The sequence below is a fragment of the Sminthopsis crassicaudata genome, chromosome 3 (genome assembly GCF_048593235.1).
Source record: "Sminthopsis crassicaudata isolate SCR6 chromosome 3, ASM4859323v1, whole genome shotgun sequence".
Lineage (NCBI taxonomy): Eukaryota > Metazoa > Chordata > Mammalia > Dasyuromorphia > Dasyuridae > Sminthopsis > Sminthopsis crassicaudata.
Genome location: NC_133619.1, coordinates 493111777 through 493139655, shown reverse-complemented (window position 1 = coordinate 493139655; position 27879 = coordinate 493111777). Strand labels below are relative to the sequence as shown.

At 35.8% G+C, this 27879-nt stretch overlaps 1 protein-coding gene across 6 annotated transcripts in view; it reads left to right on the top strand.

The window, feature by feature from the left end:
• NTM (neurotrimin) overlaps positions 1-27879 on the top strand; it is a 1341553-nt gene that overhangs the window by 749226 nt on the left and 564448 nt on the right. For 3 of the 6 annotated variants that reach the window (XM_074303784.1, XM_074303781.1, XM_074303780.1), the window contains exon 1: positions 4951-6177. In XM_074303784.1, the coding sequence (XP_074159885.1) occupies positions 6011-6177 (167 nt within the window). In that variant the 5' untranslated portion in view covers positions 4951-6010. Of the gene's footprint in view, positions 1-4949; positions 6178-27879 lie in introns of those variants that run through there. The other 3 variants (XM_074303778.1, XM_074303779.1, XM_074303782.1) reach the window with 3 other exon arrangements.

The following is a 27879-nucleotide window of genomic DNA, read 5'->3' as shown; positions in this document are numbered from 1 at the left end:
GAAAAGGTGTTCAAGTAGGTGCTTAAAAGACCATGGAGGAAGGTGTATATAATGTTGCTATTTCCTAGAAGCAATTATTTTATCTATAACTTTAGACAGAATAAATATGTCATCTTTGTGATCTTCTAAATAATTCGAGCATTTATAATTTCTCTAATACCTTTCTTGCAGTTTACTTTTTGTAAAAGTAAATATAATTATAATGTACTTGTAAATGTAAAATTTTGTATAGGATGGATGGCAGGCCTGACAGAAGCCAGTCTGGAATTGCAGGTGGCTTTTTCCCCTTCTGAATCTCCTTTATCTGGTTGCTCTTCTATAGGCAGCAGCTACTGGAATGCCTCCCTTCACTGCCAGAGATAAAGAAGGTTTTACTATCTTTGGATCAACAGCAGGCAGCCTGGTAGAGTCTGAGTGCCTTAAAGAGACCTGAAAGGAGAATCACTTTCCCATGAACAAGTAATAATGTAGCAATAACAGTCAAACTTTATTAATATAGCACCTTCTACCTTAAATGGATCTCTAAGTACTTTGCTAGGGAGTTAATCATAGAGTTCAGCCACAAAGGGAAGCTGGTTGCTCTCATTATTCCCATTTCTAGATGCAGAAACAGATGTTCGGAGGTACCTACCTGAGAAGGAGAGCAAAGGCCAAGATGAGAACTTGTCATGGGAGAATTCACACAGAGCTCCTCTCTGGAGCATAGCAAAACTATTCCAGGCTCTTTGAATGAATTCCTTCCCTTAATGTTAGCCTTTGCCTCAACATGACTGGGAGGATGTATAACGTATACAAAGTGGACTGTTAGTGCAGGTCATCTCTTCTTATTTAGAGAACAGGGGAAGTGTGCATATTATAGAAGTAAGAAGTGATGAAATGTGAGCTCCGGGCTCAGTTTTATCACTATCTGACTTGGTGAAACCAGTTAGCCTCAATGTTCCATGTCTATAAAATGTAGATGAAAGCATATCTGAGCTCGAAGGGACCCCAGGATCAATTAGAATCACCTGTACATGGAAAAGTAGAACCTTTACTTTAAAGCCTCCAGTGAGGGAGAACTCATTACCTGAGCAGATTCCACCTCCAGAACACAGTAATTATCCAGCACTTTACAAAACTTTCTGCTCCCATTTTCCACCCATACTTTTAGCTTTCTCTTCTGGGTCAAGGAGAACAAATTAAATTTAACATGCATTTATTAAGCACTTATAATGAAATAATAACAGCAATTATATAGTATATAAAAGTTTGAAAAGCACTTTTAAAATAGTATTAAGTTTATCTTCAAAACAACTCTAGGAGGTAGGTGTTAGTAATACTCTTAGTTTATTGAAGAGGAAACTGAGGAAAATACAAATTTAGTGATTTGTCCAGGTTTACTTGCTTGTAAGTGACTGAGGCCAGTTCAGCCTTCTCTTATTATTATTAGTTATTGTTTTGTCAATGGTTTTTTCTCTTATTTTATATTTTCTCAATTATGTATATGAAAATAAATTTATTTTTTAAAATGTTGTTTTCCAAACTATCCCCATCCCTTCCTCCCTACCACTCCTCATCTTAGAGAAGGCAAGAAATTTGATATAGATTACACATGTGCAGTCATGAAAAACTTATTTTCTTGTTAACTCTGTTGCAAAAGAGAAAACAACTCCCCCACCCTCCCAGAAAAATACAATAGAATTCACACTCCGCCAGTTTCTCTGGAGGTGGATAGTATGTTTCATCATTAAATATTTTGGAATTGTCTAGGATCATTTTATTGCTGAGAATAGCTAAATCTTTCACAATTAATCATCATACTATATTGCCATTCCTGTGTACGATGTTCTTCTGGTACTGCTCACTTCATTTTGCATCAGTCCATATAAGTCTTTCCAGATTTTTCTGAAAGCATCCTGTTCATCATTTCTTATAGTACAATAGTATTCCATCATAATTATAAAACCACAATTTGTTCAACCATTCCCCAATTAATAACTATCTCCTCAATTTCCAATTCTTTACCATCACAAAAAGAACTGCCATAAATATTTTTGTATATGTAGGTCTTTTTCCTTTTTCTTTTCCTTTGATCTATTTGGGATACAAACCTAGTACCAATATTGCTGGGTCAAAATATTACAGCCCTGCGGGCAAAGTTCCAAAATATTCTAGTTCACAACTCTACCAATAGTTCATTAATGTCCCAAATTTATCCAATGTCTCCTCCAACATCTGTCATTTTCTTTTGTAATGTTAGTCAATTTGATAGGTACTTCAGAATTGTTTTAATTTGCATTTCTCTAGTCAATAGTGACTTAGAAAATTTTTCATAGGACTATACAAACCTATGATTTCTTTGTCTGAAAACTACTTTTTTCATATCCTTTGATCATTTATCAATTGAGAAATGACTCTATAAACTTGACTATATTCTTTATATATTTGAGAAATGAGGTCTTAATCAGAGAAATTTCCAGCCTTCTATTCATTCCATTACCAGCTGCTTCTGTATGCTAGAAACTGTGTGTCTATTCCCTCGTTTACATAATTTTGTTTAGTCATGTTCAACTCTTCATGATGCCATTTTGAAGTTTTCTTGGCAAAGATACTGGAGTGGTTTGTCATTTTTTTCTGTAGTCCAATTGCAGCAAACAGAGTTAAGTTATTTGCCCAGGATCACATTGCTAGTAAATGTCTGGAGCCAGATTTGAACTGAAGATTAGTCTTCCTGATTGGAGACTTCACAATCAATCCATTGTTCTGTCTAGCAGTCCCTTTCTACATGATCATGTCCCTCACTGTTTTTTTCTCTTCCAGCCCAAACAACATGAAGTCTGACAATTGATTGTGTTAAGACATGTTCTCTAGTTTGCTCACTATATCAGTCTTCTTCTTCAGGATTCTCTTATATTTGCTAACAAGTAGGATCCAGAAATGAAAACAAATATGGTCTAACAAGGACTGAGTATAGTGTAACCACCTGCTGAGATTGTATAAAAACAAGTAATGCTAACATAAAGCTCCTCTCCTTTCCTTTCTCTCTTCCTATCAGAATAATAACAAAAATGATTTTTTAAAAAATTTCCTATTTCCTTTAGTACCTGCATCATTTCTTAGTAACTTTTCATTCTTTCAGGACATAAAATGATGATTTACCTGCTGCTGTATGACTAATGCTTTTCTAGTCATTAAAACAAACAAACAAAACAACAACAACAACACATTAATATAATCCCACAACAACTGTGTAAAGTAGACAGTATGGAGTATCATTAGCCCCATTTTGCAGATCAATTAGCTGAGGTCTGGAGAGATTAATCCCCTTAGCAAATGTCACATGGTTTTAGATGGCCAAGCTGTGATTTCAATCTGCTGACTGCTGACTGCAAATCCAAGTTTCTTTGTTTTTCCCCAAACACCTAGTTTACTATCTGAAAGTAGTGGAAGAATTCTAGTCATTCTTATGTAGATGGACACTTTGACATCACTAAAAAGTTCAAATGATTAAAACCCATTGACAGGTGAAGAGGAAAGTGAAGGTAGTCTTCAAAATTCCTATTCTCTGATACCTTACAACTGGATTACTGGGGAATCTAAGAATTTTTATGAATTTTACTCTCCTTACTTCTTCCTACTCATACCTTGGCCATCCTATACAAATCTATTTGGTCCCGAAAGAACTCTTAGTAACATGGTTTCTCATAAAAGTGTTAGATAATTAGCAGCCACCCTAATAGGTTCAGCAGAAAGCTCAAGTAGACACTACCACTGCTTCTGCAGATCAGGAGAGAGGATTTAGGTCAGTGTTGAGAGCTTACATCATGGAGGCCCTCAGCTTTGAGCAGCTTTGCATCACTGATGTGCCAACCAAGCTCTGTCTGGGCTATGCTCCCTAGGTGCAGAGGATGCTAGGCCCTGTGATAGGATATTCAGGTTCTTTTATCAGTATTTAAGAGGAAAAAAAATCATAATGCAAGTACAAAGATAAACAGCAACTGCAGAAATGGGGAAGTGACAGTTACCGATGCAGATTCAATTTTTTTTTTCCTCCAGGGCTCTCTGATTTTGAAAGACACAATGTTTAAGAGTGAAATCAACTGTGCAAGAGTTTGCAACTCAGGAAAACCTGGGAACCCTTAGTACAGAATACCAGGTGTCTAAGTTTTCCCTAATTTAAGCTCTTTTGCAGAGCTAACATTTTTTCTAATGTACATAAAATCAGTCGTGTCTAGTGGAAGGTGACCTGAACTGGCATCAGGAGACCTGGCTTCTTCCCTGGGTTCTGCCATTTAATAGCTGTGTGAAAATGGACAATTTCACTCATTTCTCTGTATCTTGTTTTCCTTTTCTGCAAAATGAGAGAATTGAATTAAACGATCCTTAGTCTGGAAAATTCTGTTGTCCAAATCAATAATAAGTAAGTAGATCCTAGGGGATTAGGATTTCCCCCACTGCTCTCAGGGAGAAAAATAAATCCAAGGGACTTTGCCAACTTCTTAGAAGGTTTTAGATATCATACCTAGCATCTATGTTTTAAATTCCATCTTTCACTTTGCTTTTTGGAGATAGAGGACTTGATGGAGGTTTGTACTGTGGAAGGGTGTGTCCTTATTCATGCAGGAATATGATTTAATTAAAGTATTCACCCATCCTGACCCTTTTAGCTCCAAAGCTTTTTAGAATATCTAATGTATATAATGTGAACAATTGAAGAGGACCACGTGCATTCTTCATGGTTTTCCAGTTCCGGAGTACAGAATATCGATTAAAATATTCTTGGATATCACCAAAAATCTGAAGGTATTTCTGAGGAATAATTTGCCTTTGGATTGTAACTTTCCTATTTAGGGGCCATAGCTCTTCAAGAGTTAATCTCTGCTATATAGTGTTAGCCTTTACGGCTATGCCGGGTGCAGGCACTGCAGGGGTTAAAGTGGGAGCTCTCTGCTGCTCACCGTCCTTCCTGGAGATTAATGTGCTAAGTCTCAGCTGTTCAGTGTGTCTGTATCGGAGGGAAAGTGTTGGTCAGTGATGGAGTTGCTGTCATGACAACCCTGGAAGTCGGTGCGTGTGCGAGTCGGAGATGTTCCTGGGAGAAAGGAGCTGCTGAAACTGGGGGAAGCAGCTGAGTTTGGTGTGGCTCCGGCGAGGCTCTCCCGTCGGCCGGTTGCATCTTCTGCATTTTGCCCTGCCTAAACCCAGGGAAGGAGATAGAGAGGGTTACCGCGGCTTCGCGTGCCCCTGGCATTTGCTTCTTTCTACCATCTCGGCTGGTGCCGCGTCTCTCTTTGAGAGGTTGGATGTAACGGGGCGACTGGAGTGTGTGCATTTTGGATTCACGCAAGTTGAACGGAGGGAGCTGCTGCAGAATTCCTGGGGTTTGGACGTGCCGTGCCGAAGCTGCGTGCATAGTGTATTGCCCTCCGTCTCCCGTTCCCCCTGCAGCATTAACTACGGCTTTTTATATATATACATATATAAATATATCTGTACTTTGTACCTCTTCTATTGTTAACTCTCCTGGTGGTGACCTTTTCTTCGAAACTTGATAGAAAGTGTCGGGATTGTTCTTTTTGTCCCTATTCCATTTGAGGAATTACAGATCTGCTCGTGGGTGGCTGAATGAAACCGTTTTCCACGTCCCCGGTACCAAAGTGCTTAGTTCTTACCAAAGTGCCATGTCTGAACTGTTAATTGGAAGAATCCTCTCCTGAAAACGTGTCCACACCTTTGCACCTGCCTTCCTCCTTTCTTTTTTTTTCTGCCGGCTCCTCCCTTGCTGGAGGAACACCAAGGGAGCCCTCTTCAGATGTTGTCGTCCGGGAATCTGGTTCTCTGATGCTGAAAAGCTGAGACGGGATTTGGGGAGGATTATTAGACTTGAGGAGCTCCCCTCCCCGCCCCAAACACACAGAGTGCTCCTGGTTCGCTCCGTCCCCTTCCTCTCCCCCCGCCCCGCTTCCTGTGACTGGCTGGGGGGCGCCTGCGGTGCCGCTGCTCCAGTTCAGGGAAGTTGTGGCTGTCGAGGATGGGGGTCGGTGGGTACTTGCTGCTGCCCTGGAGGTTCCTCGTGGTCCTGTCTCTCAGGCTGCTGTTCCTTCTACCCACAGGAGTGCCAGTGCGCAGCGGAGATGCCACCTTTCCCAAAGCTATGGACAACGTGACGGTCAGGCAAGGGGAGAGCGCCACTCTCAGGTAGGGAGCAGTTCTTCGCTTCTTTGTGGTGGGGGAAAGTGGGTCTTCTCAGAGACAGAGAGACAATGAGACGGGGGGGGGGGGGGAGAGAGAGAGAGAGAGAGAGAGAGAGAGAGAGAGAGAGAGAGAGAGAGAGAGAGAGAGAGAGAGAGAGAGAGAGAGAGAGAGAGAGAAGGCAGTGAATGTATTTGCAGGTGTGTGTGTGTGTGTGTGTGTGTGTGTGTGTGTGAAAACTGAGTACCTACGTCAAGAGATTCATGAAATTCTGGCAAGAAATGTCACTTATTCTGTGTGCCTGGGGTAGAGCAAATTAAGGAAAGCTGCCGAAGAAACCCATTGTGGAAAAGAAAGGTGTACTATAAGCATCCTTTCCTGGGTTTATAGTACTGAGAGTAGCTATCACAAATTGTTGGGAATCTCCAGTTTCTGTGGATTCAGGATTCCTTGGCCAGTTGGTGGTGAGGAACATCTGTAGCCAGGGATCGGCTATTAGAAAAAGAAGTGGATAAATTGTATTTCAGTCCTGCCATTAAGACTGAAGTGCTGGGGAGCCTGATGGCAGTGGTTGTGGCTGCTTGGATGAGCCTGAGAATGAAAAACCTCTTCTCTGAAGTTAATGAGGCCCACCCAGTGAAGAGGTCTGCTCTGGTCTGGATGCTCTGACTCTGCTCATGCCATGCTGAGTTGCCAAACTGGAATTCTGACCTCCCTGGCAGGGACACATTTGGGCCCCAGGCCCCTCTGCTGCTTCTTAGTGAGTTTCATGTCTTGATGCTGTTAGCTGCTGGGAAGAGAGGGCATCTCTCCTCCCAATTGGAAGTGGTTTATCGATACTAGAATCATGGTGAGGCATCAGTATTTTTTGTACAAAATGTATATGCTGGTCAAACATTTTCTCTTCCTTTCATTAACCATCAAGATAAAACCTCAAAATGCCAAAAAGTCCATTGTAATTCATTATTATTCTGATTTATATAACGATCATCATCATTATGATATCTTCATTGTTATTGTTGATTATGAAGATTCAAAATATTTCAACCAGATATGGGAGTGGGGTTGACTTCAAAGTTAAAGGACACACTAGTAAGAGGAAATTAAGATTAACTAATAGGGTTTGTTGTTGTTACTGTTGTTGTTTTTGACAGGTTAACATGATGAGCTTTTCTTCATGAGTACTATGGTTATAGAACCAATGGCTTTCTAATTTCAAATTTCTACACACACTTCTAACCCAAAAGAGTGAAATGTAGCACGGCTTGTTGTGAGGAAAAGTCAAGCTTCTTTATTCCATGTTACTAGATACCAAAACAGTCAATTTAGAAGTCAACAACAATGTCATGGGCTCCCTCTAGACTCCTTTTTATTTCTCTCCCTTCTATTACTTTTCCAAGAAGATTAGTGAAACTGAACATAAAAATACCATTTTATTCCAATCTCTCTGTGTCTCTCTGTCTCTCTGTGTGTCCCTCTGTCTCTGTGTGTCTCTCTCACTCTCTCTCAACTGAGAAATGCTTTTTTTCCTTCTGCTCAGGTAGGACCATTGACTGACCAAGGTTAATCTATAGATAGTACACTATATGAAAAACTCCAATATCAAAAGGACTATTAGGCTCAGTAGAACAATTGTTTTGCTCACTGTCATTAAGACCAGGTCAATAGACCTGAGGGAAGTATCGTGATTTAAAGAAACTACAAAAGAATAGAAAATCCCATAATGCATTATTATGAGGAGGTCAACTCTTATGTTCCCAACAAATTTGTAGTAGTCCAATGGTTCCTTTAGTCATTAAATGATTTCCCTCTTTAGGATTTTACATTCAAGAGCTGTCATGTAGATATTAAACATCTGGTTCTTCCCACACCAGAAGTTGTCCTCTCACAGATTCATTCTGCTTGTGTAGGCAAGTGAACTTCAGCAGAATTCTCATAATACAATAAATTCATAAGCCTTAAACACAAAATACAATTTTTAAGAGCTATGATATATTTAACCCATTTGCTGCTTTTATCTACCATTGCATTACTACTTCATAAAAGGGGAATTTTCACTTGGAGAAAAATCTAAAAAGGACAAAGAAAGAAGAGAGAGAGAGAGAGAGAGAGAGAGAGAGAGAGAGAGAGAGAGAGAGAGAGAGAGAGAGAGAGAGAGAGAGAGAGAGAGAGAGAGAGAGGGAGGGAGGGAGGGAGGGAGGGAGGGAGGGAGGGAGAGAGAGAGAGAGAGAGAGAGAGAGAGAGAGAGAGAGAGAGAGAGAGAGAGAGAGAGAGAGAGAGAGAGAGAGAGAGAGAGAGAGAGAGAGAAATACAGACAGACAGAAAGAGAGAGACACATACAAAGAGAGACAGAGAGGAGAGAGAGAGACACACACACACACACATACAAAGAGAGACAGAGAGACAGAGAGAGACACAGAGACACAGAGAGACACAGAGAGACAGAGACAGAGAGAGACAGAGACAGAGACAAAGAGATGCAGAGCAGTCATATAGAGATACATTTGGGGAAGGTTTGAAATTTCCCAAGGCCAATGACATGTTAAGAATAACTTATTATAGATTGTGATAGAATTTGGTGCTCCTCAGAGTGATATTGATCCTAATATAGCATTCTTTAGATTTGGCTTCATTCCAACTATTTCCCTAAAAGAAATAAATTCAGTAAGGCCTGAGCATGGGGTTGTACCTGGGTTAGAACTTGCTTTCTTTTCAATCTCTAAGAGATCTTCAGTAATGAAAATGCCCTCTCATATCTTTGAATTTTGTGTGTATGTATGTGTATGTGTATGTATGTGTGTGTGCCTGTGTGTATATATACATAGTTATATACATATATATATGTTTATATGTATACATATATACATGTCTATATATACACACACCATCTCTTCTATCACTTAAGACTTCATAAAACACCACCATGTTACAAGTTAAATTGTTTTACTTGTTTTACTCTGTCCCCATGCCTCATCAACCAGGAATCTCTATGTGTTTGGAAAGTCATCTCTCTTATGACACTTATGGATGTGCTAAAAGGCAAAACAGTGCTAACTAGACTCATATTTAGTGCAATAGACATATTTTAAGCACCCTTTCTTTGCCTGAATTGTCATTGAAGCATGTAAGTCATGAGTTCAGATGCATGGAACTATTCCACAGGTGGGACAGTGAATTCTGGAGAAGCTGAAAAATAGTCTGAAACCTAATTTCCAATGCTTCAGATTTTTAGATATTACAAGGAAGCTAGTGTAAGGAACAGCAAGGCAGCCTAAGCCTACTAACTCTTATCAAGTCTTCATTTTATTCTCATTCTTCAAAACTATATTAACTCAGATGTATGAAGGCTACTTTGGTCACCATATCATTTAGGATAAAAGTGTTTGACTTTTGTGTTTCTCTTAAGATCTATTTAAGAGATATTTTTGTTTTAGTTAACTACGGTAACTGTAGTCTTAAGTCTTAAGAAAGAGGATGATTGAGGTTACACCCAGTCTTACTGTCCGGTGCTCTGGTCCATTACTATATTATACAACTATCTCCCCTCCCCTCCCTTCCCCTCTCCTCCCCTCCCTTCTGCTCCCCCTCCCCTTCCTTTTCCTTCCCCTACCCTCCTCTCCTTTTCCCTCCCCACCCTTTCCCCCTCTCCTCCCCTCCTTTTCCCTCCCCTTCCCTCTCCCTCCATTTCTCTCCTCTCCTCTCTCGTCTCCCTCTCTCTCTCAGGATGTATATACATACTCATATATAGGTGAGTGTGATGGTCTGTTCTCTGCTAGTTGTAGTTTTTCACATATCCAGCAGAGGACTTTTGGTTCTAATTTTGCTTTCTATATATTTGTGTCCATGTCCATGTTTTGAGAATTTCTCTCATGCCTCTTGGGGGGAAATGCTATTATTGTAAACACATTCTGATATTAAGAAACTTCTGAAAAAAAGTTTCATTACAGCTAGGGATATTATCATGATCCTCCTGCCTAGTTTTCTGGAAATTATCCTTCTCTGGAAGATAATTTTAGCCTCCTAACATTTAGAGCAGGGAACTGAGAGATCATTTCAGCCACAGCCCCTTACCCTTTCATTTTGTATATGTATGAAGACATCAACATCCAGAGTGGGAAAATGAGTTGCTTAAGTAGTTAATAGTTTGAGATTCAAACACAGTTTCTCAAATTCTAAATCCAATCATCTTATCACAGTACAATAAGTTTGTGTTCTTGCTTTCTTTGCATCTTCTTATAAATATTCTATATGAAGCTCAAATTGGCATGATTTAATATGAAGGAAACTATAATTTAAAAGTTATATAGTTACTTGTGAGAACCAGCCTTTCATATGGATTTCTCTTATCACTGATCTTTGATCTCTCTACTTCTGAATTATTGTAGCACTTACTGTCTTACTTGGGTACTTAATCACATACCACTTAGCATTTATTATTTATTTCATACATATGTTTGTTTGTTTGTTTGTTTTTTCCCAACTCAAATGTTAAGACCCTTAGCTTTCCTTGGTCTTTGCTTTCTAATCTGTAGAATAAGAGGTTTAGACTAAATGACCTCTGAATTCTATAATTCTCTAAAATGGCATCTTGTCTTACATTTCTTTTGTATCTCTCCCATCTATGAATTTATAAATCAATCAGCATTTATTAAGTGTTTACTATATGTTAGGAAATAGAGATACAAATATAAAGAATGAAACAAGATCCTAATATTGAGGAATTTATATCATAGTGATAATATTTGTTGTTTAATCATTTCAGTTATGTCTGGCTTTCCATAGCTCCATTTGAAGTTTTCTTTGGCAAAAATAATGAAGTGATTTGCTATTTCTTTTTCTGGCTTATTTTACAGATGACAAAACTGAGGCAAAGGGGATTAAATGATTGCCCAGAATCACATAAGCTAAAAAGTTCAGATTTGGACTTCAGGAAGATAAGTCTTCCTGATTTCAGACATAGCACTTTATCAGCTATTTTACCTAACTAGCCTTTGATGATATTGGTTACATAATTTCTAATTGAACAAAACGTTTTTCCTTTGCCATTCAACCTAACATTTAAATATTTTTGATACTTTCTTCATCATCATCAATGTCAATAGCAACATTTATTAAGTAACCATTCTATGAAAGTGGGTGCCTTAAGTCTGGGGGATACAAAAAAGATATAGTCCTACATTTTTAGGGGTTTATCATATGGATTAAAAGATTGGATATAGAAATAAAAGGCTAAATATATATATTAATATTTATAAAATACTAATTGAGTAGCATTGAATAGACAATATGCTTTCAGAGTAAGGATTGATTATTGACAGCCAAGGAAATTAAGGAAGGCTTCATGGTAGAAATGGAGCTTGAACATGATCTGAAGCAAGCATCTTGCAGCAAACCGAAGATGAAACTGAGAGAAAGAGAGAAGAAAGCAGGAAATCCTAAGCAGAGAAGAGTAAGTGTCTTTCTATTAGTCACATAGAATCATAATTATTTGTGAAAACAAGAAAAAGAAAAAAATAATTCCCGTGCTTGTCTGCCATTTGGACATTCTGTTAAGTTCGGTTTCCTGATTTCTCCTATTGATGGAATGAAGAACCAAATGATTAAATGACTTAGTTCTTTAGTGTCCCCTAGCAAGTAAGTACCAATGGGCCTTAACTTTTTTGTTTCTCTACAACATGATCATTTAATACTAAATGGCCTGAGTTGTGGACAAAGCTGTGAGCATTGTGTCTGAAAAAGTGAGCAAGACACAAGTACGTATGTCAGCAACTAGTTCTAATTGCAATTTAGTTGTTTAAGAGGACATGGGAATTTATGAGTCCTTATTTAGCAATTTGCTCCTCCTGCTCCATGTCTATCCTTATCCTTGAATTTTGATGTGATTGGGTAGCTGGCTCACTGTGATTTTTGCTGTCAAATTGACCTTGTGGAGGTGCTAGTGAGAAGACTGTAGCCATGTAGTTTTCACTGGGCTGATCTCACTTCATTCAATTTACTTGGTCTGGGGATGTGTGGAAGTAAATGCCCATCTTTCACAGAGGCATATATGTGAGCTATCCCCTTCTTGTGCTGTATCTCTGCATTTAGACCACATGAGGGAATAGTAATATGCTATTGTGTTAAACCAAATTAGAGAGCTCCAGAATAATAATTTCCAAGAGAGTAAAGAACCCACAAAAGTATCACTCAGGCTTTCTCACACCCCTTTCAATTTCAAGTCAGATGGTAGAGGTTGTCTTTTTTGGAGTAACTATCGATCTGTTGTTTATAAGTTAACTTGTTCAGAATAGCAATGCCACTCAATGAACAGTGTGCTGTTCCAGGATAAATCTTTTTACTTCCCTGCCTCTTCTCAGGATCTACCACCTCATAGCTCCCTCTGGGGACTGCAATAATTAGGCAAGAAGAATGAAGTGCAAAAGCATACTTGCAAGATAAGTTGATGGAAGCAATCAGGTACCTGGATATCAGAGATCCAATTCTCAAGGACCAAATCAAAAGCATGCGTTAGTAGGAGTTTGACAAGAGTCCAATGGCTAGGTAAAATAGCAGATAAACAGGCCAATTTTTCAAATGCCCCACCAAAAGTTGTAAGCATTTAACTAAATGACCATTTTCCCCTTATTCCAAAATAATGGAATTTAGATAGTATAATTCCTCTCAGGTCACTGTTTATATAACTATAATAATATGTTGGGGAATACAAAGGTTGACATCATAGGTTAATAGATTTAGTTTTGAAAGAACCTTCAAATCATCTAATCCAGCTGCTAAATTTTATGGAGGAGTAAAATGAAGTTTAGAGAGGTTAAGTGACTTACCCAATGTCATACAGGAATGAGTAGCAGAGATCATATACATTTCTGTAAAAAAAATAATAATTTCTGTAAAAAAGTATTTTTTAATAAAGGGTGAAAAGCAAGGCAGAAGATCTGAATTTGAATCCTCTCTCTGCTTCATTTATTTGATCTTGGGCAAGTAACTTAGCCTCGTTTGTCCCAGTTTTCTTGATTACAATATAAGAGCATTGAATTAGACCTTTCCAATCTCCTTTATTTTGAAAACTGTGATCTTATGAGATGGGATGTGAACCTTGGTCTTCTAATTGCAAATACAGAGCTTTTTTCTTTTATATAATTCTGCTTATTTGCTTATCCTGATATCTCTTGCCTCCAATTAATCTAGTTTTTAGACTAGTTTTTGAGTAGAAATTTCCTCTCTTGAAGACCCAAGAAAGCACTAATATTTTAAATGAGAACTGGAAACAAAGAATGACAGTTTCTGGAGTACTCATTGAAGCATAGAATCAGAGAACATTTCTCATTTAAGTAAACCAGGACATTATTAATTTTTTCCCTCCAACCTTGTATTCCAAATGAGAACAGCCTTAGGTTTTCTCAGAGACAATTAATACTCTTCTGAATGTTTTCAAATGATACTAGGAAGAAAGGTTCTGAAAAATCTCAAATTAAAATATATCATGTGGCCATCACAAGAAAGAGAAAAGGAAATGATGTACACAAATGCCTGGGCACTTTGGTGGAAGAGTAGTATATAAAAGCAAAAGATATTGTCCACCTTGAAGTATGACCTTGACCTATAACCTTCCCTGCTCCTGGTTCTGCTAGAAGCTGGTCTAATGATACTTGCCTCCTGGGGGAACCTTGCAAAGCTTCATTAATTAATACTAACAAAGCATTTGAGCTCCTAGGATGTAAGTCTCCATGGAGGTGTAAAGTGTTATCCATGTAACATTATCCTTGCTTTGTTTGAAGGGTCTTTGCAGCCTCAGGAGCTAGTTGCTTTGTTCACAGCAGTGGATTCTGTGAAATAGTTTACTGATAATAACCAATAAACTGGCCTGTCAGCAGCTCCCCTCGAAAGAGCCTGGGCAACTGAAACAGTTCTAGTTTTAGGACACTTTAAATTGCTTGTATTTAGGATACTGTTTCAATGCAACACAAGCTGAACGCAAGATTCTGTGGGTCAGACAAGTGTGTTTACTAGGGAAGGAGGAGGGAAAGCAGAGGGCAGTTTAATCTGAATATAACTGGTAGAACTGCAGATTTTTGGTGTATATCAAAAAAACCAGCATGACTTGTCCTGATTCTTCATACCCTTGGCTGGCTCCAAACATCTGCTTGACCACAGTGCTGTCCTGATTTCTTATAAAGACCTTTAAGGAAGGTGTAACTTGCTCTAAGGTTTTCTTTGTTCAGAGGTAATATAGTAGATAGAGCTCTGCACCAGGAGTCAGAAAGAAGTGAGTTGAAATGTGGGCTCAGACACTTATTTGTTAGTTGTGTGAACTTGGGTAAATTATGTGACCTTTGCCTCAGTTGCCTCGGTTATCTCAGTTCTAAAATGGATGTAGTAATAGTATTTATCTTGAAAGCTTGTTGTGAGGATCAAATGAGATAAATATTTATAAAATTCTTAACACAGTTCCAGATACAAAGTAGTCACTGTATAAATAGTATTATTATTAGTGGCTCTCCTATCATTGTTTTTTGTACTATAATTTCTTGAAACATTTTTTAAGAGAATAATATTTCTTTTCCCTTATGATGATACATTTCTCTATTACTCTGAATATTTCTTACCTTTCAAGGAAAAAAAAGAGAGAAAAACAAAAAGGAGAGAGAGATAGAGAGAAAGAGAGAGGCAGAAAGAAGGAGAAGAGAGACAGAGAGGAGGGAAGAGGAGAGTGGGGAGGGAGGAAGGGTGGGAAAAAGTGGGGAAGGGACAGGGGAGGGAGGAAAGAAGGGAGGGAGAGAAAGAGTATCCAATTGAGAAAGGGTTATATGTCTAAAGAAAACAATGATAGGGAGAGGGGGATTTAAACTTTTAGGGTTGGGAAATATATGCATGGGTACAGGGTAGAGGTACTACAGATCCATTTATGGTGCATTTTTTATGGTGCATTTTGTTCGGGCTGGGAGGTAGCTGCTTCTTTTGTTTTTGTACTTCCTCTCCTTATTTTGGAATTTGGATGGAGAGTCAAGGTTTTCACTGCATGTGGGACAACAGAGAGGAGATGTTAGAGCTTCTACTTTTAATCTTTCTTCCCAACAGCCAGCCTCAGAGCTGCTAACTGATTTGGAGAGATAATCGAAGGTTAGGGAAGCACCAGGGACAGCACCACAGTTCCAGATATTGGTATTTTAAGCTATTTTGGAAAGTCATTGGAACAGATTTGATTCACAGATCTTAATTTTTTGATCTCTGATTTGAATGATGGTCTTAGAAAAGATTATAATGATGTCTGAAAAGACTTTTCATCCCACTCTGAAGTCCATCGTCCAAACACAATAGACTAGCTGGAATGTGTTTGCATAAAGAAGTCAGTCTTTCCACACCAGCACTTTTTCCAGATCTCATATTTTGACATGGTTAAATTGCTCAAGCTTATTTGTCCAACTTGGCTTTCTTGTCAGTGAAACATTTGGGTTCAGAAAGCTTTTTAGGGACTTTTATCTTTCCTTTTCTCACAAAATGGGCAATATGAATTAATCTTACAATCTCATTGATGGAGTTAAAAAAAAATAATAGAATTTTTAATGAAAACAGCACCAAACCCAAAGAGTTGTGGAAAATTACATAACTAAAATCAACCCTTAGACAAAGCCCTTTCAGTCTAGAAAAGGCAACAGGAGATGTGTTTGTGTGAAAATAATCTTCAGATCTGCTCTGGAGTTCAAACAAACTACTAATATGGGGGATGAGTGGAAAAAACTGCTCCTCACTCGGAGTAATCATCTTTGGACAAACTTACTTTTCAGAAACACTCAAGTCAAAATAGCCTTTACCCTTTCAATTATGTAAATAGAAAAAAAAAACTTTTTACTCAGTGTATTTAATTGCATATGAGAATTAGGGATAATAATGCAAAGGCAGTATTATATAGTGACAGAATGCTAGATTTGGAGTCCTAAGCATTTGACTTGGGTTCAAATACCATCTTTAGCATTTCATTTAACTTCTCTGAATCTGTTTTGTCATTTGTAAAATGGGAATATTAATATCTTTAATACAACTTCATTGGACTTTTAGGTTTAAATGAGGTAATAGATATAAAGTCCTTTGAAGGTATTATTTTTCTGTTATCAATGCTTAGGAAAATTAATTCTTAGGAAAAATGAGAAACATTAGTCCCATTCCCTTAATTCTACAGGACATTTAGGCCTGGAGGGGATGAGTGACTTGCCCCTAAGCTCACATTTATTAAGTAACAGAGCTGAAGTTTGAAGCAAGATTATTAAATTCTCTTAAAAAAACAACAACAACAACAAAAAAAAAAAAAAAAAAAAACTTTTTTATTTTCAAAACATGTGCATGGATAGTTTTTTTTTTTAACTTTAACCCTTGCAAAACATTTTGTTCCCATTTCCCCTCTCCTTCTCCCACCCACCCCCTCCCTTAGATGACAAGTAATCCAACTTGTAGAAACCTATGTGAAATCCAATATGTGCATAAATATTTATACAATCATCTTGATGCACAAGAAAAATCAAATTAAACAGAGAAAAATGAGAAAGAAAATAAAATGCAAGCAAACAACAACAAAAAATAGTGAATATTTCTATGTTTTGGAACATACTCAGTTCCTATACTCCTCTCTCTGGGTGTAGATGCTATTTTCATCACAACATGATTGGAACTGGTCTGAATCATCTCATTGTTGAAGAGACCACATCCATCAGAATTGGTCATTGTACAAACTTCTTGTTGCTGTATACAATGAATTCCTGGTTCTGCTCATTTCACTTAGCATCAGTTCATGTAAGTCTTTCCAGGCCTCTCTGAAACCATCCTGGTGATTGTTTCTTACAGAGCAATGATATTCCTTAGCAGTCATATACCATAATTTATTCAGTCATTCTCCAACTGATGAGTGGATTAGTTTCTACTTTCTTGCTACTATAAAAAGGGCTGCTACGAACATTTTTGTGCATATGGATCCCTTTCCCTTTAAGATCCCTTTGAGATATAAGCCTAGTAGAAACATTGCTGGTAAAAGGGTATGAACAATTTGAAGCTCTTTGGGCATAGTTCCAAATTGCTCTCCAGAATGGTTGGATCTGTTCACAATTCTATCAACAATGTTTTAGTGTTCCAGTTTTCCCACAGCCCCTCCAACATTTGTCACTATCTTTTTCTGTCATCTTAGCCAATCTGAGAGATATGTAGTGGTATCTCAGAGTTGTCATAATTTGCATTTCTCTGATCAATAGTGATTTAGAGCGCCTTTTCATATGACTAGAAATGGTTTCAGTTTCTTCATATGAAAAATATCTGTTCATATCCTTTGCAGCTCCTCAAATTCTCAACCCATAGTTCCCTCTACTAGGCCATACTATCTACTAACATGCAGAAAGAATGCCTTTAGGCATTAAACGTCTGAACAAGAACCCAATTCCGTGGCCAATTCTATGATCTCATTTTTAACAAAGACTATCCACAAATTGTGATTATAATATCTATTATCCTTTCATTCAAAGAACATTTCTTTTATTTACACATTCATTTTTTAAAGTGTTCAGTGCCAAATTCTTTCCCTCCCTCTAGCCTCTCCCTCACATATTGAGAAAGTTAAGTAATATAATATTCATAATACTATATGGCATATACATAAATTATATACATATATTTGTATGTATTGCATACATACATGCATACGTACTCATATAACATTTTTTAATTGATCTCTTTGGAATACAGACCTAGTAATAATATTGCTAGGTAATGGGATATGCACACACACACACACACACACACACACACACACACACACATATATTGCTTAAGAAATATTGGGTGACATTCTGGAGAACAATTTGCAATTATGCCCAAAGGGTTATAAAACTGTGCACCCCCTTTGACCCAGTAGTACCATTACTGGGAATATATCCCAAGGAAATCATAAAGGAGGGAAAAGTGCCCATATTTGCAAAAATGTTTGTAGCATCTCTTTGGGGTATCGAGAATTAGGCAATTAGTAGATTAGATGAGCACATGAGATACTCATCAATTTGGGAATGACTGAATAAGTTGGGGTATATGACAGTAACAGAATATTATTGTTCTATAAAAATGATGAACAATCTGATTTTAGGAAGGCCTGGAAAGCTTTGTATAAACTGATGCTGAGTGAAATAAGCAGAATCAGTAATACATTGTATACATTAACAACAAGATTATATGATGATCAACTATGAAAAAATTGGTTCCTCTCAGTGCTTCAGTGATCCAAGGCAATCCCAATAAACTTTGGATAGAAAACAAAAAAAAAAAAAAAAAAAGAAAGAAATATTGGTTAGCATTCTGTGCTTATTCTTTGTCCCAGCAATACTACTCTGTCTGCCTCAGTTTCCTCAATGACCAATGGAGGGGAATAATTATAATTCCTACATAATAGGGTTGTTGAAGGAGCAAATGAGATGTTATCTGTAAATTCATTTAAATTTAATTTTTATTATTTCTATGATTTATTTAATCATTGGATCTCCCAGCAAGGAACTCCTTCCACTAATGCAGATCAGTACCTACTCTGTAAGTAATACTGTTTGAAAGATATTAAGCACTTAAAAATGAATTGATTTACCAATAGTGAATCATACCAGCATGTGTCAGAGGCAGGATTAGGACTCTAATTTTGGTTCAAGTTTAATAGAGATATAAAAATATACAATAGTTCCTATAATAATGGGTGGTGGGTTTGATTAAAAATTAAAACAGAAAAGAGGCTGTGAATCTAATGAGAAAAATCAATTATCTTTCCATTATTTCTTTTTTACTCTCCTCTCCATGGAAATGTAGTTTCTAGATGGTGCAGGTAGAAGGCAAAGTGCATAGAGTGCTCTCCCTGGAGTCATAGAAAACGCTTATTATTGAACTTAGACACTTACTAGCTCTCTGGACAAGTTATGTACCCCTATTTGCCTCAGTTTTCTTATCTATAAAATGAGCTGGAAAAGAAAATGGCAAACCACTTCAGTACCTTTGCCAAGAAAACTCCAAATAGAGTCAGACATGAATGAATAACAAGAACATTTTCTAGACAGGATAGATTAGGATCTAAAAGTGTTTAGAAATACATTTAATGCATGTAGTAGAGACTAATGATATAGGAAGAAACAGGTAGAAATACATAGCCATCACTCGGATACAAAATGCATGTTGGGAAATAAGATTAGTCTTAAAGTAAATATGACAAGCACTCAAAAATTATGCTTAAGTGGTATGGTATTAATGGAAAGTGTACTGCCTTCAGATTTAGGTGAGATTGTTTATTACTCCTAATTCTATCACTCATTATCTGTATATGCTCATGAACAAATAACCTCAACTTAAAATGATGACATTGCGACTATATGATCTCTGTGATCCAGTCAGCTTTCAATGTTAATAATTTATTTTTTAAAAATTAGAGGTAAATAGTCTAATACTATATAAGGGTCCAGATGATCCCCAAAACCTGTTTAAGATTTGACTGTTGTTGTTTTTTATTTTTGTTCACAAAGAGGACCAAGGATATCATAAAGATGATATCCTAACTTGAGGGAGAATTGGATTTAAGTGAGGAAGAGCTTTTAATTGAAATATGATTGAAATAAAGTATTGATAATTACATATTGAAATTCTCAAAAAATTAACTTGAAATAACTAAAAAAAAAACTTATCTTGCCATATCTATGTGTGCATATATGTTCATGTGTACTTATATAAATACTACCTGCAAGGAAGTTTCATATTAAACTAAAGAACAGTAAATAAACACATGTTCAAAATAAATGGAAGATAAGATATCATAATTAGTAGAAAATATCTTCTAGATGAAATTTTTTCATTAATTGCTAAAAGGTCCTTATTTAGGATAACCTTTTGTACTAGACATATTTGTAAATTCAGAAATTTAATTGACATACAATAAAGAGACAGATGGGATAATTTGTAGGCTTGTTCTTCATAACATTTTTAAATAAATCCAGAACTGAGTTAGCTTCACGAATTGTATGCAGGTGGTAGTCACATGAGTGACAAGGATAGTATAGTATGAGCCTACCTTTTAAATACAGGGGATGAAGGATAGGATAGGATACAACAGAACAGAACAGGAAAGGATAGATAGGATAGGTCCATACTGTATGTATGTATATTATGGATACATGGGATAAATATATTTGAAATAGTGAGGAAATCCAGGAGAGTTGTGGGTAAGAAAGGTTTGAAGAAGTGGTTTATACATTAGATAGGAGTCAGAAACTGACACTTTTGCAGCTCTCTTACAACTTAGTAAAGCTAGAATTCAAAGTAAGTAACAATTTCTGATTTACACATATTAAGAACAAGCTAGTCAAATTGACTGGGAGGAGATTGGAATTGAAATTAGAAATTAGAAGCAGCTAAAATAATCCTGAAATTCCTTAAAATAGGATAGTGACTACATATCTGATTTAATTCATATAATATCCTGCCAGTAAAGTCAGCAAATATTTATTAAATATCTATTATGTGCCAGATACTGTGCTAAGAAAAAGGGTACAAAGAAAGGCAAAAGACAGTTCCTATTCTCAAGGAGTTTACAAACTATTGGGAGAACAATGTTCAAGTAACTATATACAAACAAGCAATCTATAGGATGAATTGCAGGAAGAAAGCACTAATATTAAGGAGGATAGGGGAAGGATTCTTGCAGAATGTAGAGCTTTTTACTAACAATGCAGGTCAGCAGTTCTGTAATCTATAGTCTGAGACTAGGGTGGCCTATCTCAATAGAAGATTAAGTGGCTTGTCATGAGTCATACACTCAATGACTTGAACCCAAGTCCTACTGACTTTGAAACTGTCTCATAAGAACCAATGATTTTTTTAATAAGCCTCCAACAGGAGCAACTGAGACATTATAGATAGAAAATTATATATATATATATATATATATATATATATATGTGTATATGTGCATACACACACACACACACATAAACACTATATATACGTATCAATTAACAAACATCTATTTTTTCTTTCCTCTTTCCCTTCCCACTTGGGGAAAAAGAAGAGAAAGAAAAATATCTGTATTTTTTTCAAATTTTTACAAAATACAAAAAAAATGTATTTTACAAAAACTTGTAGCAAATATTTATAGTCAAGCAAAACAAATTCCCACATTGGCCTTGTTTGTGTCTTGTTCTATATATTGAATCTATTATCCCTGTATCAGAAGATGTGTAGCTTTTTTAAAGTGATAGTTGACAGCCCCTATACATACAAATAATATTGACAACTACACCTTATTTGAAACATGTTTATCCTAGATTGGTTGCAAATAATAATTTCTTGTGATTATAAAGCTTCACTGTTAGCAAGCACCTTAGTTTTTTTTTTCTTTTTGAATTTTCAATTATCCTTTTTTTTCTTGGGTTTTCATAATTCTAAAATTTTTCTCACTTAAATATGATGTATACATATAATATAGATTTGTATATGTATATGTGAGCATGTATACACACATATGTATGCAAATTTATATGTACACATATATATTGATAGATAGATAGATAGAATGATATATCCATTACATAATTTGGGTTCATAAATTCAGCATCATCCTTGTTTCCTCAATTCTCTAATCCATCTTCTACATAGCTATCAAAATTATTTTTTGAAGGGCAGGTCTGACCATATCATCTTGTCTACTGATTAAACTTTAGTGTCTGTTATCTTGAGGATCAAATATAAATTTCTTTGGCTCTTCAAAACATGGATTTTTCCTATCTGCATATTACCTCCATTCATATGGTCTGATCCTAATAGCCTAATTGATTTTCTTCACATGATTTTCTGCTCCCAAACTCATACCTTTTCACTGGCTCTCCATTCCTGAAGTGTTTATTCTCTTCACTTTTAGAATACCTGTCTTCTTTCAGGACCCTAATAAAATTATGCCTTCTGCAGGAAGCCTTTGCTGATCATTTAGAATGATTTTTGGAATATAATACTTAAGAAATACTAGTTGACTGACTGATCACCCTAGCTGCTAATGCCTTCTACTCCAAACATTTACTGTTTGAATCTTGTATATACCTCTCTCTCTCTCTCTCTCTCTCTCTGTGTGTATATATATATATATATATATATATATATATATATATATATATATATATAGTTTGCTTCATTCAAATGTGAAGTTTTTGAGGATTGTTTCCCACTTAATAATGTTTTTTCCAATTACACATGAAGATAGTTTTTAACATTCACTTTTATAAGATTTTAAGTTCCAATTTTTTCTCCCTCTCTCCCTCCCTTTCCATTCCCTTCCCCTCTCCTCTCCTCTCCTCTCTCCTCCCCTCTTCTCCTCGCCTCTCCTTTTTTTTTTTTGAGGCAATTGGGGTTAAGTAACTTGTCCAGGATCACACAGCTGGGAAACATTAAGTATCTGAGATCAAATTTTAACTCTGGTCCTTCTGACTTCAGGGCTGGTGCTCTATTCATTGCATCACTTAGCTTCCCCCTACTTGCTATTTCTTACAGAACAAGTTTCTATTTCATTCATATAGCACAACTTGTTCAGCCACTTTCCAAATGATGCATCCCCTCAATTTTCAATTTTTGTAACAACAACCAAAAAAACCAAAAAAACAAAAAAAAAAACCAAAAAAACAAAACAAAACAAACAAACAAAAAAAAAAAACAACCTACTACAGACATTTTTGCACATGTTGGTCCTTTTCCCTTTTTAATGATCTTTTTGAGATACAGATATTGTAGTGATATTGCTGAGTCAAAGGGTATGCTCCTTTGGGCATGGTTTCAAATTGTTGGAATCAGTTCATAACTCCACCAACAATGCATTAGTGTTTCAATTTTCCCATATCTGAAGAAGGATTGGTTTTGTTTTTGTTTTTTTGCCTTTTATTTATATTTTGAGAACTTAGGGCAGTACTTAATTGACTTTTCAGAAGAATTATTTAGCACATACTTAATAGTACCAGATAATGAAACATACACCACATAAAAAGAGACAATAAGGGCTTTTTCTGTCTTTTCTATTTCTTGAATAACCTATACCATTTAGATCATAGAGCCCAAGATCAAAGGGAAATAAGAGGCCTTCCAATTATATGATCTCATTTTACAGATAATTAAGTTGAGACTCAGGGAATTATAAATGACTTGTGCAAGATCATTTGGTGTGGCATTGAATGCAGATTCTTTGAATCTCACATCAGCATTTTTATTGTAGTATATCACCAAATGTATAGTCTTAAGGTTCAATCCTTGTAGCATTTTGCTCCAATTGCATGAAATTTCATTTGTTTCACAGAAATCCTGCGAGTTCAGTACTAAAGATAATTTAGCCCCATCTTTGAAATGAAAAAAAAAAACCTGTGCTATATAGCTAATTAAAACAAGAATCAGTTCTGGCCAAGTCCAAGGCAATATCCACTATGATAGTAACCCACAATATACTCTGCCCCTGAGATTGACCTTTGGCAGTGAAGAAATAGTTGCTTTGCTAGTTACCATTAATACATAATTAGCAAGAGAAAAGAAAGAATATTAGCTTTAAAATTCTTAAAATACAGAGAAGATAGTAAGTATAAAATTGCCACAGGAAACACTGTTTAGTATATGAAAAAATCTATGTGTAATAGAGATGTATAATTTTATATGAAATGCTATTTGTACATATTTTATATTATATATTTATATAAAACATTTTTTGTAAAATTACATATTTTATAATATATTTCATATTTATATATTATATATTTACATGACTATTTTGCTAATAATTATTAGTTCATAATAAAAAAATAAAACAAATATATAATTAGTTGTGGATAGTGCTATAAGGCTTCAAAAAATATACCAAGATATGGTATGATTCTCATCTTTAATAAAAAGAGATGCATTAGAGAAGATATTTACTCCCTCTACTATGAAGAAGTTAGTCTATCATGGAGAGTGTAGGACCAGGAATGATGGATAAGGTTATTCTATATAAAAGTTGTATATATTTCAGTTAACTTTTACCCCTAAGTAAAAATTATCTTTGAAGATTCTCTTCTCACTATCAGTATTTTGACTGCTCAATTTGAAATCTGTGAACTTCCCACTAGAAGGCCAAATGGAATGCTTATTATCAGTACAATCTTTATAGCTGATATGACAAGAAAGGATTTCAAATAAATTTTATATAATATTTCAAAGATGACTCTTTTTCACAAAACAAAATGAGGATGTAGCAAAAAGGGATTTATGATAGGAAAGAAGATTGACCAGAAAGATGGGAAGAGTTTCAAGAAATGATCATGGAAATGTGAAAGCATAAGATAGAAAAGGACTTTCAGAAGTTGTATAATCCAAAGTTCACCATTAACTTCAAAACATTTATGATAGTATGGAAAGAGCACTGCATTGGTGAGCCTAAACACTTGGGTTCAAATGATCATTCTGCCACTGCTAGTTGTAGGATTTTGACTAACATTTAATTTTTTACCTCAGTCTTCTTGTCCATTCTGTCTTTAAGATTCTATAGTTGTTATGATTCAATTTAAGAAAACCTGAGTTCAAATTCCACCAAAAAATTCTTTTATTTTTAATCCAATATGTAATCTTTTAAATTAATTTACTAGGAAACTTCCTTTTCGAACTACATTTTGAGAACATTCAATTTTCTGGGCACATATATACATACATACATATATACATATATATGTATACATATATATACATATACACACATACATACACATACACACACATATATATATATATATATAAAGAGAGAGAATGTCCTATTTTTGCCATGAAATATAGAATACAGCTTATTTTAATTTTTTAATTGATAAGTTTTTTTAAAAGATTTTAAAAAAGACTTCACAACTTGTTTTATTTTGCTAAGATGTTCAATACTGTTACCAAGAGAAATTGAAATACATATTCAATTAAAAAAACACACATCCTATCTGTGAATCATGATTAAGTCCCTTACCCAATCTGATCCATTTCAGTTGTCATTTTTCAGTCATGTCTGACTTTTATGACCTCTTTTGAGGTTTTCTTTATTTGAAAAAAAAAAGTTAAAGTAATATTTTATTTTTCCAAATGCATGCAGGATAGTTTTCAACATTCGACTTTGGAAAACAATGTGTCCCAGATTTTTCTTTCTCTCTCTCCCTTCTCTCTCCCAAAACAGCAAGCAATCTGATATAGGTTAACATGGGCAATTTTTCTAAACAAATTTCCATATTCATCATGCCATGCAAGAAAAAATCTAATCAAAAGGGGAAAAATGAGAAATAAAAAAAAAAAACCTCAAGCAAACAGTAACAAAAAAGGTGAAAATACTATGTTTTGATGCACATTCAGTCTCTATAATTCTCTCTCTAGATGCAGATGGCACTTTCTATTCCAAGGCTATTGAAATTATCTTGATTCACATCATTGTTGAAAAGAGTCAAGTCCATCACAGATGATCATCACATAATCTTGTTACTGTGTACAATATTCTCTTGGTTTTAAGCTCACTTCACTTAGCATCAATTTATGAAAGTCTCTCCACGCCTTTTTGAAATCAACCTGCCCATTATCTTCATATACCATAACTTATTCATCCATTCTCTAATTGATAGATATCCACTCCATTTCCAGTTCCTTGTCACTACAAAATGGACTGCTACAAACATTTTTGCACATGTGGATCCTTTTCCATTTGGAGTTTTATTGACAAGGGTACTGGCATGGTTTACCATTTTATTCTCTAGCTCCCTTAACAGATAAAGAAACAGACAGAGTTAACAACTTGCCCAGGGTTATATAGATAGTGACTGTCTGAAGCCAGATTTGAACTCAAAAAGACCACACTTCTTGACTTCAGGCCTAGAACTCTATCCACTGCTTTCTCATATATAAAACAGAGACAATGATACCTGCTCTAGCTATCTCAAATGGTATTTTGATGCTACATTAGAATTTGTATTAAGTATTTTTAATTTAAAGTGCTGTTTAGTAGCAGTTATCATGATTGCTGCTATCATAAACCATCATCAAAATTATTATAGGAGTTCAAAGTCTATCATTATAAGAGAACTATATTATTTGTTTTTGTTGTTACACATCAAAAAGGGCTTCTACCCTCAAAGAATATAGTCTAATTGGAAAGTTAGAACATATGCATTTTTATATATAAAAAAAGATAGTTCATATGTAAGCCTTCTTTAAAAAATCTATAGAGAAAAAAATTCTATAGGTTTTCCTTGTAACATATTTCTCGATTATTAAAAATCAAAAAACAAAAAAACAAAAACACTTTTATCATTAGGGCAATCCTCTTAAACTTCTAAATGAAACTTAGCCTCCTACAATTTAATTACCACTGTCAGAAAGAATAAAAGTAGAAGTAATATCTTTGGAAAACATACTGCTGATTAACATAAGAGAAATAATGAAGCAATGCTGATGGGGGTGATAATTTATTACTTAATAAGCATATGCTGATCATTCCTAAGTGCTCTCTGGAAGAGCCCAGGAGATATATTCTCTATGGTCATGAAATTTTCTTGGAAATCTTTGATCTATTTAAACTCACTGAATTTTAGGGATCTGCAGAAGTCACTTTTAGCCATTAGGACCTTTGGATTGGAAAAAATGGAGCACTGATGAGAGCATCCACAGCCTCAAAATCAGAGGCTGGAAAATGAAGCAAAATCTATCAATAAATAAATTAAGAAGCAAATAGAATTAATAAATAAATAGGGTGAGCAAAAAACGGCGCAAAAGCACCCGCTAGATCAAGTAATGTCAGCTTTTCTCTCAGCTTTTCCTCCCCAGCGCCAACTGTCACTAATTTAACTAACGTTTTGTAAATAAATGTGGCACTCGGACAGCTGTCAGCGCGCCTGCTATAAACACTCCTTTTGTCACTGAAAGCTGGCAGTGCCACTCTGTTTCCCCTGCAAATGCAGCCGGCACTGCCAGTTGGCTCCTGGATCCAGGACTGTCAGGAAAATACATGGAGACCAAAGGCTGAGAGATGGAGGGCCTTGCACCGGGCCCTACACAAACATACTGCCAATTGCCAACAGTTTGGAGAAGGCCAGTCCTTGTTTCCAAACTTTGTCAATTTTTTCAACAACTTTACTTATCAGACCTCTTCCTACTGACCTCCTGGCAAAGTCAAGAAGTGTGTTTTTTTCACTCATCTTCCTTGACTTAGCATAAAGATTTATGTCTTACTTTCTTCTGGGAAACTTGGTGTAGCCACTTACATTAAAAAAATTTTATCTAGGCTAGTGTTATGCTTCACTACCAAATATACTTTTTCTACTCTATCTGTTAGATAATTACTCTGTATCGTGTAGCTAAATTTTTCTTGGCCTAAGCTTATTGCGGGAAGTAAGATAGATGTCTTTGGATTCTGCATTAAGTCTCTCAGGGCCAATTAAGCTACCTGTTATTAAGTTGCTGCCTTAGTTCACCCCATTTGCTTATAGAGCAAATACAGCTTCCACTGATTCCTAACTCTTACACATGGAGAAATTAATCAGCTCGCATTTATTAAGTGCCTTCTATATGTCTAGTGTTTTGCTAGGCACCAGGGATAAAAGTACAACAACAACAACAACAAAAAAAAAAACCCAACAACAATTCTTATTCACATCGAGTTTATATTTTAACAAAGAAAGATAAGCAATTAAAATA